Source organism: Sitophilus oryzae, unplaced genomic scaffold, assembly GCF_002938485.1.
Source record: "Sitophilus oryzae breed Bouriz unplaced genomic scaffold, Soryzae_2.0 scaffold_1060_pilon_pilon, whole genome shotgun sequence".
Taxonomy (NCBI): Eukaryota; Metazoa; Arthropoda; class Insecta; order Coleoptera; family Curculionidae; genus Sitophilus; species Sitophilus oryzae.
Window position 1 is genome coordinate 290171 of NW_022145683.1, and position 14123 is coordinate 304293.

At 33.7% G+C, this 14123-nt stretch overlaps 1 protein-coding gene across 10 annotated transcripts in view; it reads left to right on the forward strand.

Moving 5' to 3' along the window:
* LOC115877334 (protein transport protein Sec16B) overlaps positions 1–14123 on the forward strand; it is a 48491-nt gene that overhangs the window by 32214 nt on the left and 2154 nt on the right. For 5 of the 10 annotated variants that reach the window (XM_030893483.1, XM_030893481.1, XM_030893513.1 and 2 more), the window contains 9 exons: positions 203–458; positions 527–696; positions 1328–1663; positions 2476–2754; positions 2942–3137; positions 4047–4204; positions 10899–11162; positions 11762–12098; positions 12433–12638. In XM_030893483.1, coding sequence (XP_030749343.1) covers positions 203–458; positions 527–696; positions 1328–1663; positions 2476–2754; positions 2942–3137; positions 4047–4204; positions 10899–11162; positions 11762–12098; positions 12433–12638 — 2202 coding nt within the window. Of the gene's footprint in view, positions 1–202; positions 459–526; positions 697–1327; positions 1664–2475; positions 2755–2941; positions 3138–4046; positions 4205–5531; positions 6275–10898; positions 11163–11761; positions 12099–12432; positions 12639–13205; positions 13242–14123 lie in introns of those variants that run through there. The other 5 variants (XM_030893498.1, XM_030893506.1, XM_030893525.1 and 2 more) reach the window with 4 other exon arrangements.

The following is a 14123-nucleotide window of genomic DNA, read 5'->3' on the forward strand; positions in this document are numbered from 1 at the left end:
AGCAGAGTTTGAAGGTCATTCACGAGAGATTATTTATACATAGATTAGACCAGATTAGATTTTTGAGCAGAGTTTGAGGGTTATCCATGAAAATATCTAGAGTTATACCCATTAATGGTTTTAGGCTCAAATATTTGATATAAGAAGGAGATCAACCTCAATTTCTCTTTAAATTTAACATTTGCACATTCGTTTGTTCTAGATGGTTGTAGGAACAGATATAGCAGAACTTCTTCTTAAAAATCAAAACACCCAAGTCCCACCACGGTCATCTTCAGTACTGTCAACTGCTAGCAGTACCGGGGTTGGCGAAAGAAACGAAAACACCGAAATACTTCACCAAGCTGCTTTGGAGAACGGTAGTACCAATTCCGTAGCACCAACTTCAACCAGAGAAGATGAAGTGACAAAGAAATTCAGAGAATATCTGTTGTATGGCTCTTGTAAGGAAGCTTTAGGTACACACTACTATTATTTAAAAGACGGAATATTTATTTTTACAATTTTTATTTATTTTTTGTTTTAGAATGGGCTATGAAACATGAACTTTGGGGTCACGCCTTATTCTTAGCTAGTAAACTTGATAAGAGAACCTATGCCAACGTTATGATGCGTTTTGCGAATGGCTTGACTCTAAATGATCCTCTTCAAACGCTTTACCAACTTCTATCTGGAAAAGTACCCGCTGCAGTAACGGTATGTTTAATTATAATAGATATTTTTTTATGTTTTAGGATTTCTATCATTTAAAATATGTAAATAAATTCTGTTTTACTAATTAAATCCTCGGGTTTTAGTTGATATAGTTTGTTTTTTTACTTGAAAATGGATTAGTCAAAATTGGCGAAGTCTATAGGATCTCCCAAGGTCCACGAATTAACAGGATCTGCTCAATATTTTTCTCTCTCAAATAATTTTTCATTAATTATACAATTATACAGTTTTTTTGTATATAGTTTCACATATTGATTTTATATATAATATACAATTTTATGTACCGGATGTTTCTCAAAAGTCGCTCACCCTTCTAACTTTTTTATTTTTTAGACAAAAAAACGAGATTTGGTATGTTAGTATATAAATTAGGATTGATTGGTGTATTCAATTTTTTTGGTGGTGTATTCATTTCCGGCGAAACAGGTAGTGACCGAAACTAATTGAATACGTCAATCAATCCTGATTTATGTCATATACTAACATAACAAATCTAGTCTTTTATCTGAAAAAAAGAAAGAAGCTATATGGGTCAGCTACTTTTGAACAGCATCCGGTATGTTCAGAAGAAATAGTGTTGATCATGGATCCATTTCTATTTTGTATTTTTTAGTGTGTATCTGATGAAAAATGGGGAGACTGGCGACCCCACCTAGCCATGATCTTATCAAATTCTTCTTTGCGACCCGATCTGAACTGTAGGGCTATCACCCAATTAGGAGATACTCTCCTGAACAGAGGTTGTCTATACGCGGCCCAATTTTGCTATTTAATGTCCGAAGTAGGGTTCGGAAAGCACGATGACGCGAGTACCAGGCTGGTACTGCTTGGATCGGATCACAGGAGGCCGTTCCCGCAGTTTGTAATCAACGAGGCCGTTCACATGACCGAAATCTATGAGTTTGCTTGCAGCTTGAATGACCAAGGGTTCTATATTAAGGAGTTCCAGGTGGGTACTATCTAAAAGATGTACAAATGGAATTTTTTTATTTATTTTGAACATAGTTGTTCAATAATTAAGTTAATAACAGAATTTTATACATAAAGAAATCAATAAAAGTTAGCGTGTACGTCATCAAAGAGGTCGAAAGTATTGCAATTCTGATATCTGTCATTTTCGATTTTTCTCACTTGATTTGTTTTTTTCATTTTCAATTTTATTCTGAATTTTCTTTGACATATTTGAAATTTAATCAGCATTTTGTTTTGTTAAAACTGCGATTTTCATTGCAATAAAATGCTAAAACCAATAAATAATCGGAAACAGCGACTTTAGTCAATAATTTTGAATAAGAAAGAAATAGTGCCGTTAGATCATATTAGCCCCTTTTGCCGTTAAACTGCGCCAGAGAGATAAACATTGATATTGTGGCTTAAGTTTTGCAGCTTTTATTGAAAATACATAGTGCTCAATGTCATTTTAAGGACTGTGAGTAGAATCTCACAAGAAATGTCATTCAAAAAACTTACTGATAACTTTATTTAATTAGAATTTGTTTGTTTAATAATAATAGATAAAGTAATAATGTGGAAATTAAAAAAATATTTGTATATGTACCTATGCTGTCTAAATTTGAAGTGAAAAATTAGTGACATTATTATGAATTTTATTTGACACTTGTCAAAAGTCAAAGTAAAAAAAGAAACCGTAGCAACAGTGCGACGTGCATTCGTCAAATATTTTGATTGTGTTCGCCAGCTTTTATTGATCTTCCTATATGTGTATCTAGATATCTAACCAGAAATATGTTTCTTATTTAGATATACAAGTATTTATTGGCTACGAGATTGGCCGACGCGGGACTTTTGGAGAAATCGCTTCTATACCTGGAGCGTTTGGCAAGTCATATAATCGCCCAGCCTACCGGTGTTTCTCCGGTACTTATCGACGGAGTTTGCGCACTATCCGACAAGCTCAAGTTCCACGATCCTTTGGGTGATCCTGACGAGGACGAATCGGCTTTTGGATCAGACCTGGAGACAAGCAGACCTGACAATTCGTGGTTGAAAGACTTGAAAGCCATTCAAAACGATTTTCAGGTAATTTTTTGTTTTTACTTAAAAGATCCCAATGAATTTTATTATAAAATGCTTTTAAAATCAACCAGTAAGAATAAAATATGGCACAGTTGGTAGGATACACTTCTTTTCTGAAATGTAATTCTGTCGTTCTCCACTTTTTCGGTGTTAGTAATTTTAATAAATATTTTCTTTGTATATCTTTTAGACCGGAAATATTGTACAAGACACTTACGTCAAACAAGAGCCACAAGTCGATGTACCGTTGCAACAAACCTACGCCAACGCACCAGAGCCTTGGCAATTGCAACAGCAGTACCAGTACGAACAACAAGTGCCTCAGATGTGGCAACCTGAGCCCCAAATTCAGGTCCAACCAGAAGAAAATATACCACAGCAACATGGTACGATTTTTATTTTTTTTTACCTTATTACATCATCATCGTTTCCAGCCTATTCAACCATTTCCAATTTTGATGTAGCCTCCCTTACATATTTAGATACCATATTTTTTTGTATGTACAGGATTTCGCGCCACTTTTCATCCGTAAATTTTTTACTCTAGCCACCATCGGGAAAACGAGAATTTTAAGAAAGCTGGTTCTTTAATATATCTTTTGCTGTGCTCTCCTGACCAAAGTCAGGAACCAGGCCGTCTGGGTGCCGGTAGATTACTGCGCATCACATCTGTACAGGATATCCCATCTTCGTGTGTTTCATGGGATTTCTCGTTTATGAGTAGAGATACAACGATGCAATTTTCACATTATTTTGCTACTTTTTTATGAAACTAAACATGCTACACATAGGTTGGTCCTAGTCTCCTTCCTTAGTTCACGAAATACAGGGCGAATTTATGATGCGCAGTAGTGAACAGATGTTGAATACAGATATATTGCGAAGTAGTGAACGCAATGTCTACCAGCCAGACGGTCGGCACTCTGTTCAGGAGAGCATAGCAACAGATATATTAAAGAACCAGCTTTCTTAAAATTCTCCCTCGAAAAGTTGCCAGCTCTTAGATATACGTAAAACAGCGAAATCGTTGTGGAAATGAAAATATAAAATGACACCAATCACAAACAAATCGTATATCCGATGAACGGTGGCTGAAAATGCAATAAATTAAAAAACTGCCTAATTTTCTAATCATTCGAAGTCTTTAAATTCAACCAATACAATTAACATCGTATCATCGGACAATGGATGCATGAAAATCAAGCTTAACGGACGCCTGAAAATCAAGTCTATGTCGTCAGCGAATCTTAAATCACATTATTACTAATCAGCTGTTAATTGACACTTTTTTTTAGAAATTATGACAAATCAGTACCAAGACCCTCAACAACAGAACTACTGGCCAGGTCAACAGGAACAGCCGCTTCAGTACATTCAGGATCAGGTACTGGATCAACAGCAACATTTTGATCAACCTCCTGGCTATTATGAGAGTTTGAATAATCAAGCAGAGGTAAGTGCTAGTTTTACACATTTTTATATACAGTATGTCCCCGGATTGTCTTTACAAGGGGAAAACTGTTTTTAATATTAATTTAAAATGTTAATAATAAAGAAGTGTTTCTTCTTGCAAAGACAATTCTGGGACATACTGTATACTTCTAAAGATATTATAAAAAATTAAATTTTTTTACCTCTAACCGTTTCTGAGATCCCTATGCTCTTCGTTCTTATCTTAGACCCATTGTATATGAACTTCATAATTTTGATATATATGTTATAATAGAATTTTTTAATATTTTTAAATTCTCTATACGTATGGCTGAATAAAATAACTTATTTTTATTACCCTTAAATTCTTTCTGGACACAGTAAATGAGTATTTCAGTTGATTATAGTTGACATTCTATTCAGAGTGTAATTTTCTATCGAATAAAGTAACAAAATACCGAGGGTATCATTTAAAAATCAGAAGTTGTAGTCGCTGAAACAGGAAGACTAAAAACAATTGGATACGTCAATAAATCCTAATTTATATCATATACTAACACAACAAATCTCGTTTTTTTATCAGAAAAAATAAAAAGTTATAGGGGTGAACCACTCTTGAGAAACACCCGGTATTTTATGATTGTGGCCCTAGAAAATAATACATTCTCTATAAATAAATAATATCAGAGAGAAAATTGAATCACAGTTTACTATAAAATGCTTCAATAGACCACAAAATTACATTCGCAACAATATCGCAAATCCTAAAAATTCTAACTTGCAAATCTCAAAAAAAAATAACAAAGTCACAATCGCAGCTATAGTAATACTGGTTGTCTAAATTGAAACTAGCAAATAGAAGATATCCTAATCGCAGTTTCCTATGAGAGCCAATCGCAGGTTGCGATTGCGATTTTAAAATCGCTGCGATTGAATAACAGTTTGCGATTTCTTGCTCATCTATAGTATAAAGTATAATTATTGAAACTACTAATTTCGAGGTTTTGAACGAAGTTTAAATGTTTGTAGAAAATAAATGTTTGTAGTGGAGAGTTAATACATTTTTCAAGTGTATATTTAGTGATTAAATAATTAAGTATTTAACATTTTGTATCTCAAAACAGAAGGCCTCTCGGACACATATTTATATAGTTAAAATGTTGTTATTTTAGTAGTTTGTATGTTAATTTATAAAAATTAAATATGTTTACTTTTTGGTCTTGAATACGTACCTGACTTATTGACGTATATCCTAACCTATGCATTTTCTCAATTATTTATTCAGTCATACGTTTTTGTTAATCTTTATCTCTGTCCTTTCTTGCGCCGCTTCGTTTGGGACGCAGCAGGACACGGAAAAAGCGCCGCCCGAAGTAAGTACGCCTCCGCCCTCCCAGCCCGCCTTCACTTTGCCGACGCTCCTGCGCAAACGCGCCCCCTTTTCAGAAACCGTTGTCCCCCCTCCTTTAGACCGAACGCCCTCTCGGGACAGCTCAGACGACTCTTACGAGCAGTTCGGGCATGCGCACAAGAAAAGGGGCGGGAACAAGTCCGTGTCCGAGGAAAAGCTGCTCCTTTTAAAGAAGGACAGCACTAAGATCGTGTCTGGTGACGGGTATAACACTTTCGAAGGTAAAACCAAGGGAAAGTTGACTAAATACAAGTCTCTGGATGTGTCAGAGTTCAAGAACACCACCGTGAAGTATGCCGATCGCAAAAGTAAAGTTTCTGTGTCTGCTGAGGACTTTAAGAACCCTAGAATGAGGCAAGATGTGGTGTTGGATACGGTGGACGCTTGGGCTAAGAGAAATTCTGCCAACAGAGGCATGTTTGCTAACTTGAAGAATAGTTTGTTCCACAAAAGTTCACCGTCAGTGGAAAAAATTGTTTATAAACCACTGATTTTCGGTGGGACTTACCCAATAGACTGCCCCATCGCTGGTCCTCCTAGAAACGTCTCGTCCGAGAAAAAGTACCCTTTGGGGGGTCCGGTAATCCCCAAAGTTAGGGAATATGGGCCCCCTAAAACGTTCAATATCGATCAGCCGATATAATGTCACTAGATTATACAGGGTGTGTCTTAAATAAGTGCAAATATTTTTAGGGGTAGTATATTTCGACCCCAGAAACACGATTCTGAGTTTTTTTTTCTCGAAAAGGAAATATTGAAAATTTGGATTTTTTTGAAAAAATTGTAATTTTTTTAGTTATTAGTTAAAAAACATGATTTGTTGATAATATTTATGGCATAGGTAGTAGATTAAATTTACAAAAAAGAAAATCCCGAAAAGATCCAATCTCAAAATTTTAACAAAAAATATAATTATATATTTTATTTTCAAAGTAAATTAACTCAGTTATTTTGGATTTATTTGAAAAACGGTAAAGAGAAAATATGTTTCTTTTATAGAGATGTACCAGCCCTGAAAATAATTGCACTTATTTAAGACTCAACCTGTATATAAGTTGACACAGAACAAAACAATTTTAAACAAATTCAAATGTAATACGTATCGACTGTGATGTAAATTCTTTAGTAGCATTAAAGTCTGACGCTTAGAAATGGAACAAAAAACCGAAAAGGTTAAATTATTTGTTTATTAAATTATAACGTATTTAAAATTGGTATATTTTTGTGCAATATTTTTTTTGTAATATACAGGGTTATTCATGGTAAATACCCTATTAGACGTTTATGAAGAATTACTTATGTTATATACCATACGATTGAAAAAAACGGCGTCAAGGACGGCTGGGAAATGACAATCGATGATAATTTTGGCGAGGTCAATCTCTAGACATCTTTTACCAAAAATTGACATAAAACGTGCCCCAAAAAATCAACAATAATAAAATTATAGAAAGATTAAAAAAGGATAGAGCGCATATAGAGCCGTTTCAAGACACACAAATTTATTTCCAAAAAAATTTCCAATTTTAAACTGCACGATTTAAAAATCATCTTTACTCTATATAAAAATAAATTATAACCTTCTTAAGACCAACTGGCAGTAAGCGCCATTAAAAAATAAAGATGAGTACGGGTCAAGTAATGACGTCTAGGACTTGACCTCGCCAAAATTATCATAGATTGTCATTCCCCAACTGTCTTTGACGCCGTTTTTTTTTCGATCGTATGGAATTTCACATAGAGAGCTCAAATTCGTTTACGTAAGAAATCAAAATTTCAGATTTTTTCCGTAAGTAATTCTCCATAAACGTCTAAGGACATTTTCTAATGAATAACTCTATATACCGTATGATCGAAAATAAAACGGCGTCAGATTGGCTTGGAAATGACGGTCGATGACATAAACTTTAGTAATTTACATACTAAATCTCCTTGGACAAATTTCTGATAATTTCCACCAACTCATGGTTGTGACTCTCGCCCTATTCAAAAGGCACTTGAAAACTAAAAAGTAAAGAAACTTTCATTAGGATAACTCTTACATAACCTATTTTATTTAAACTATGATAATTTACGATCAAATTTTAATATAAGTTGTGTCAAAGGATATTAGATTAGGATAAAAGATCTCATAGAAACGGTTCAGCTGAACAAAGAAAATGGCATGTTACAAAAATTGCAGTTATTAGACTATAAAAACATATGGACTATCCAATTTGCGGAAATATTATGCTGCCGAAAATAATTTGATGACACTGTGATAGTTTTTAAAAAAAAACTTATACTGGCGACTGACATTTGAAAATTTTTAACAAACATAAGGAGTGGTATTAAGAAAAATTTTAACAATTTTTTGAAAGTAGTTCAGATGTACTGTACCGCAATTTTTAGACTTAGACGTTAGACGCCTACGGATGCCTTATATTTTTGACTTTTATTGTTTTTTTAGTAGGCTTGCCCTAGTATTAGCCGCAAAAATGAGACACAAAAAAGTTATTTTAATCTCGGAGTGTATAGAATAAGTATAATCTCTTAGTGTTAGATACCCTACTGTAGTAATTTAGAAATGACGTTCAACACAGTAATGAATGTTTTGAAGAAACCGATGTTGTTATATATGTCGCTTTTTACGCACTGACCCACTGTAGTGAAGCGAAATACAAAAGTTTGTGATGGAACTGTCTACCGTTTTATATTTCTCATTATTTTTCTGTTTTTGTTTTTACCATAGACACGTATAAATAATAGACAAACTTTATCCATTAATTGGTTTTGACCTAACATAATACCATACGATCGAAAAAAAAACGGCGTCAAATACGGTTGGGGAATGACAATCGGTGATAATTTTGGCAAGGTCAAGCCCTAGACGTCATTTACTTAGCCCGTATTCTTCTTTATTTTCTGATTGCGCTTTTTGCCAGATAGCCTTAAGAAGATTGCAATTTATTTTTATATTGTGTAAAAATGATTTTTAAATGATGTAGTTTAAAATTCGAAAAAAAAACATTTTTTGGAAATAGATTTGTGTGTCTGGAAACGTTCTATCCTTTTTTAATCTTTCCATAATTAGTGTTAATTTTGACAAGTTTTATGTCAATTTGTAGTAAATGACGTTTAGAGATTGACCTCGCCAAAATTATTATCGATTGTCATTCCCCAGCTGTCTTTAACGCCGTTTTTTTTTCGATCATACGGTATTTGTCTTGAGGTATTCACTCTATCTACTATTTGTTAGAAACTGAGAAATAAAGGATTTATAATACAAAATGTTTTGCATGTTTTCTATAGTTGTATGCATACATTAAAAAATGAACTTTACTCACAACTGAGGTTTAGATCTGAAAGTAGAACTTGTGTACCCTGCCGATGCTCAATACTTAACTATAAACAGATAGATTGTTTTTTTTTTGGAAGACAGTTCCCTTAGTTGTTAACAAAAGATGTGTTTTTTGAACTGACAACATTGTTATTGTTATTTATAAAAAGGGACTATGATCTCGAAATATATTTACTACATATAAATGGAATAAAATTATTTTATAAGTGTTCTATGTAAAGGAATATTAGGCACAAATTATAACTGGGCTCGTGTATTTTGAAAAAAAGACTAAAATATATTTGAACTAAAAGGATGTATTGCCGTATATAATGTATAAGTTTTATATTGTTTATGTACTTTTTTAATGTAACGAAAAGGTATATTGTTGTATACATATCTGTACTCGCAGGGAATGAGTTTCTGAATTCATCAGAGCTTCAAATGGATAAAATATAAGTATATCTATTCCTACTGTGACATCGTTTTTATTTAATCGTTTCTCATTAAATAGAGTAAAACTTTATTCAGAACCTCGAAATTAGTAGTTTCAATTGGCGTAAGTTTGTTCCTCTAATTTCAATGAAAGCATTCATAACGTCAAAATTAGTGGCAGTAATCTTGAAGTAGCGGAAAAAATTATCAAAATTTTAACTTTTGCCACTAATTATAGTTCAAAATTTGCGAGTAATGTTATTTTGTCCTTTGATGGTCATCTGTCAAGAGAAATTTTGGTTAGAAATTAAAAGATTATTATTTTATAAGCTAATTATTAGGCTTTCTCTATGCATACAACTGATTACCGCAAGCTGTTGCTTGGCTATTCTATTAATTTTAATTATATTTTTTAGACATTGTGAATGATAGTAAACTCAAAACTATAAAGTATTATTAAAACCACTAATTTCTAGGTTCTGGATTAACTGCTTATTTTATAAACGAGAACAACGAAATCAAATCGTCATATTTTTCGAATTTTTAAAACTTGTTCCTTGTGTCGACAGATCTAAAGATAAAAGCAATGTTTCTTGAAGAGCCATGCTTGATATTTTGTACTTAGCATGCGTTATTGGAAGCTTTGTTGTTAAAAATAAATTGATGAAAGCCAGTATTTGAGTTTGTTTTTGAACCCGTAATATACAGGGTGGCCCAATGTTCCGAAAAACTCCATATTAACTTTCTTGCTTTTGATTTTGTAAAAGACTGGAGTGAAAGTTTGTAATAACAAATCTGATTGGAGCTATTTTTTTAACAATGGGTCACTCTGTACAGAGGCATTTTTAATAATGAAATTAACTTTTGGTTCCATTAAAGTTAAATTTGTGGAATAGATTTATCTGCCAACATTTTGTGTCAAATATCCAGAGCATTATCATATTTCATTTCATTAAAGTCGTTCAAATTCATATCATCATTACTGTTCCTAGCTAATATAGAGCCGAAATTACCTTCATTTTTACTCCATTTAGAGATGGCCGATTTAAAAGTAATTACATATATTTTTATAAACACACTTTCGCTAGTGATAAGGCTCTCTTGTTCTTGGTCTATTTATATTGGTCTATTTTATACTAAACCCGACAAATAATGTCAATTGATTAAACGGGTTGATTCATGTTTTAGTTGACTACAGTTTAACATTAAGCGTTGAAGTGATGTATTTAAATGATGTAAAATAGGTGATCAGAAAAAAAAATTGTGAAGGGTATCTATTAACATTTATGAAAAATATGAGTGTATATGAAACATATAGAATCCGAAATTCTAAATTATATAAGTAATTGTAATTTGTAAAACCAAAAATTACATTACATCAACGTTGTAAACAATCAAATACTTGTGGCTATTTGGACTCAAAATATAGTTGCGGTACTTTACATTATCTAGGGACTTTACTCATCACTAACACCACACTCCATCTATGCTTGTTAGCCTGTCATTGCACAGTTCCAGTAATGTTTTTCTCCTTCTTCGTCATGCTTCTAGAAGATGGCGCCTCCTGTACAACAACAGCCCCAGATATCGATGCCGAATCAAGCGAGCGCCAAGAGCGGCATTTTTGATGACGAGCCCCTGCCTCATGAAACTCAGGCTCAGAATCGATCACCGGCAAAAACTCAACAACAAAAACCTTCTGCTGGAGACGAAAGTGGTAAACAACAGAGTACTGGCTGGTTTGGAGGCATTTTCAGTAAACTGTCGATGAAGCCGAAGAATCAAATGAAGCTGCCCGATGATAAAAACCCGAAGGTAACATTTGTTTTAGTTAGTTATGTCTAGAAGGTATGTCTTTTCATATATCAATATATCATATATCAATATTTCAATCCTTTATAACTCCTATAAAATTTGGGGACTGTAGATTGTAGACCCTTTTCTTGACTGTGTCCCCCTTTCTTGAGTTATAATTCATCATACAGACCGGGCTTTCACAAAAGCCACTAAATGCCGGTCTTACAGGGGTTACAATAAAGTTTATGGCACGAATGGTTGTTGTCTCGGCACACTCAGTGATGAGGTGTTCTGGTGTTTCCTCATTTTTCCCACATAATCTGCATTCGACGTTATTTCTTAGTTTTCTAGACTTATCTTCTTTGCTTAATTTGTCAGCTTCTCTAGGCATTCCTTGACCAACTTAATTTTCATGTACTGACATGGTGTGTTTCCAGATTTATATACTTTGCTAAAATCAATTATGTATAAAATAAACACGGAAAAGGGCAACTTTCAAAAATTTGTCTGAATATAAAAATAGTGTTTGGAAGCCCCCTTTGAGTCTTTCTGTTTAATTATTTTTCAGAATAAAAAAAAATCTTAATACGGATATATTTCTTTTTCTTTCAAATCAGATTGTGTGGGACCAAGACAAGAAGCGTTGGACGAACGTGGACGGCGATTCAAACGACGCGGCCGAGTTCAAACCCCCACCCAAAATGGCGGACCTTATGCCCAAGCCGTCGCAAGCCCCACCAGGTATTGGTTTTGGTAGTTTGCAGAGTAGTAGTTTGGATTACGCTAGTGCCAATTTTAACGGTATAAACGTCGCATCTAACGATACACCGTTCTATATAGATCAGGGACCGGCGTCTCTACCAGTGGCGTCGCCTACCGGGGCACCGGGTGAGGACAGCGGCGTACCACCTAAAGCTGCGCAGCCTAATATGTTCAAGATGAATAGGGGCAGAAGTAAGTATAGTCTACAAAATCCTTGAGAATGATAGGTGCGTCTCTCATTTTAGTTTCGAAGTAGTTTATTTTATTTTACCAAGAATAAGTTTGTTCACAAACAAGTGAATGTGTTCTTTGTGAAAATTAGTCTCTATTTTTGTAAATTCTCAAACAATATTTGTAAAGCTAGGTTAATTTAGAACATATGTTTCATATGAGCGCAACCGTTCACTATAATGTTCTTAAGTCAAATAGAAGTAGTATGAACGGCATTTCATTAAGTTCTTTACGTTAAAAGTAAGGTTTGGATTATTATTTTTATTTGATTATGTTTCTTTATATTTTTTTTCAGATTTAAAGAATTCGTACGTCAACGTTTTCAAGCAAAATGGGGTTATGTCTTCCGGTGGAGGACCACAATCACTGCCCGGCCCTGAGTCCATCCCTGCAGCGCCTGCTCAAATGAACTTATTCATTCCCCAAGCTGTCAACGACCCTAACGCTCCCGTAGACTTTCTGACGCCAGGTGGCGCTCCAATACAAATAGGGGAATCACAGGTAAAGAAAGAATATTTTACATAAAGATTCGTGTACATTTGCGAGCCAGCCTCTTGCCCTTTTGCTATCTGATTAGTAAATGTATACATACCTACCTTATATATTATTTTACCTATTATTTCTATTTTTTATATATTATCATACCTACCTGATCCTGTACACACAGAGAAAGAGCAAAACAGTTTCAGTCAAAAACGTTTTTCACTAAAACTGTTTTGCATGTAATGCCTCAATGCAAAACGACAGTTGATTTATAACTGTCATTGTGTTCTGGCAAACCTTTTAAACTGCTATGTTTCATTTTCTTATAATATTTGTAAAAATATCCTCTAAAATTTGTATAGCAAACGAATATGTTTCAAAATGACCACATATATGATATTAGTGAAAAGTAGATTGTTTTTTCTCATTTTTGGATGTCATCTGTCGAAATCTTCCCTGACTCGTTGGGTAGACTTTACTCTGTTGTTGATTGGAATTTATATGAAATATAATTATCTGAAAGGAACATAGCAGTTCTCTAGTATGTATCTATCTTTTCTATTTTAACCAATTTCTGTTGTTTAGAAGAAAAATACTAAAGCATCTTGAGGAAGGATTTACGTAAGACCATTTGAGTGTTCTATTGGTTTGAGTATGCTTTTTGATAAAACAAATGTTGCCAGTTCTGGTTCTAATTCCTATAATCATATGATTTATTAAGAATTAGAAAGTTTAGTTATATTTAGTAAATTATTTTTTCCATCTTTTGGTTAGAGAAGTGCATGACTGGTTTTGATGCATGATCATTATCATTTTTTTATCATATATATGATTGTTTTGTTTATTCAATACGTGTGTCTCTACTTGAATATATTTAAAAAGGACCTAACTTTATATTAAATACTGATTTAATATTTTTAAGTAAATTGTTTTTAGATATACCCATTTTAACAATTTTTCCTATTCAATATAATAATGTACAGGGTGTGCCAAAAAGTTCGCAACAAACGTTAAGTTTAGCATCTTAAAAGTTGTCATTTTTTGCCATTATTTGCATAACTGTGTAGAAATAATATTATATTAGGAGCTATGTTTATTAAGTTTGCTTTGTTTTATCTAATTCTAATGAAAAAAAAATATAAAAAATATAATTTGCTGGCTAAGGCTAATCTGGACTTGACCTACTTTGTTTACGCGGAATAGGAACCGCGGTTCTCGGCCATATCATTGTCAATGACCTATCGATTTGGCGAGTGTCTAAATCGACTCTTACTCACGAGATATTCGTACTCATCCGGCTTCGAACCGGCGTGAATGAGCAGTGTATTAATAGATTTTACACTCTTGCCATGGAACAACAGCACGACAGAGTTTCCATGTCCCATTGATTTTTTGGGTTATTGGGTCCTGTAGCTTTTCCGCGTAAACTTTTTGGTGCACCATGTGTTTATATTTTTAAATTTGGTATGACACACACGTACTGCACTAAATGATTTCGCTTCT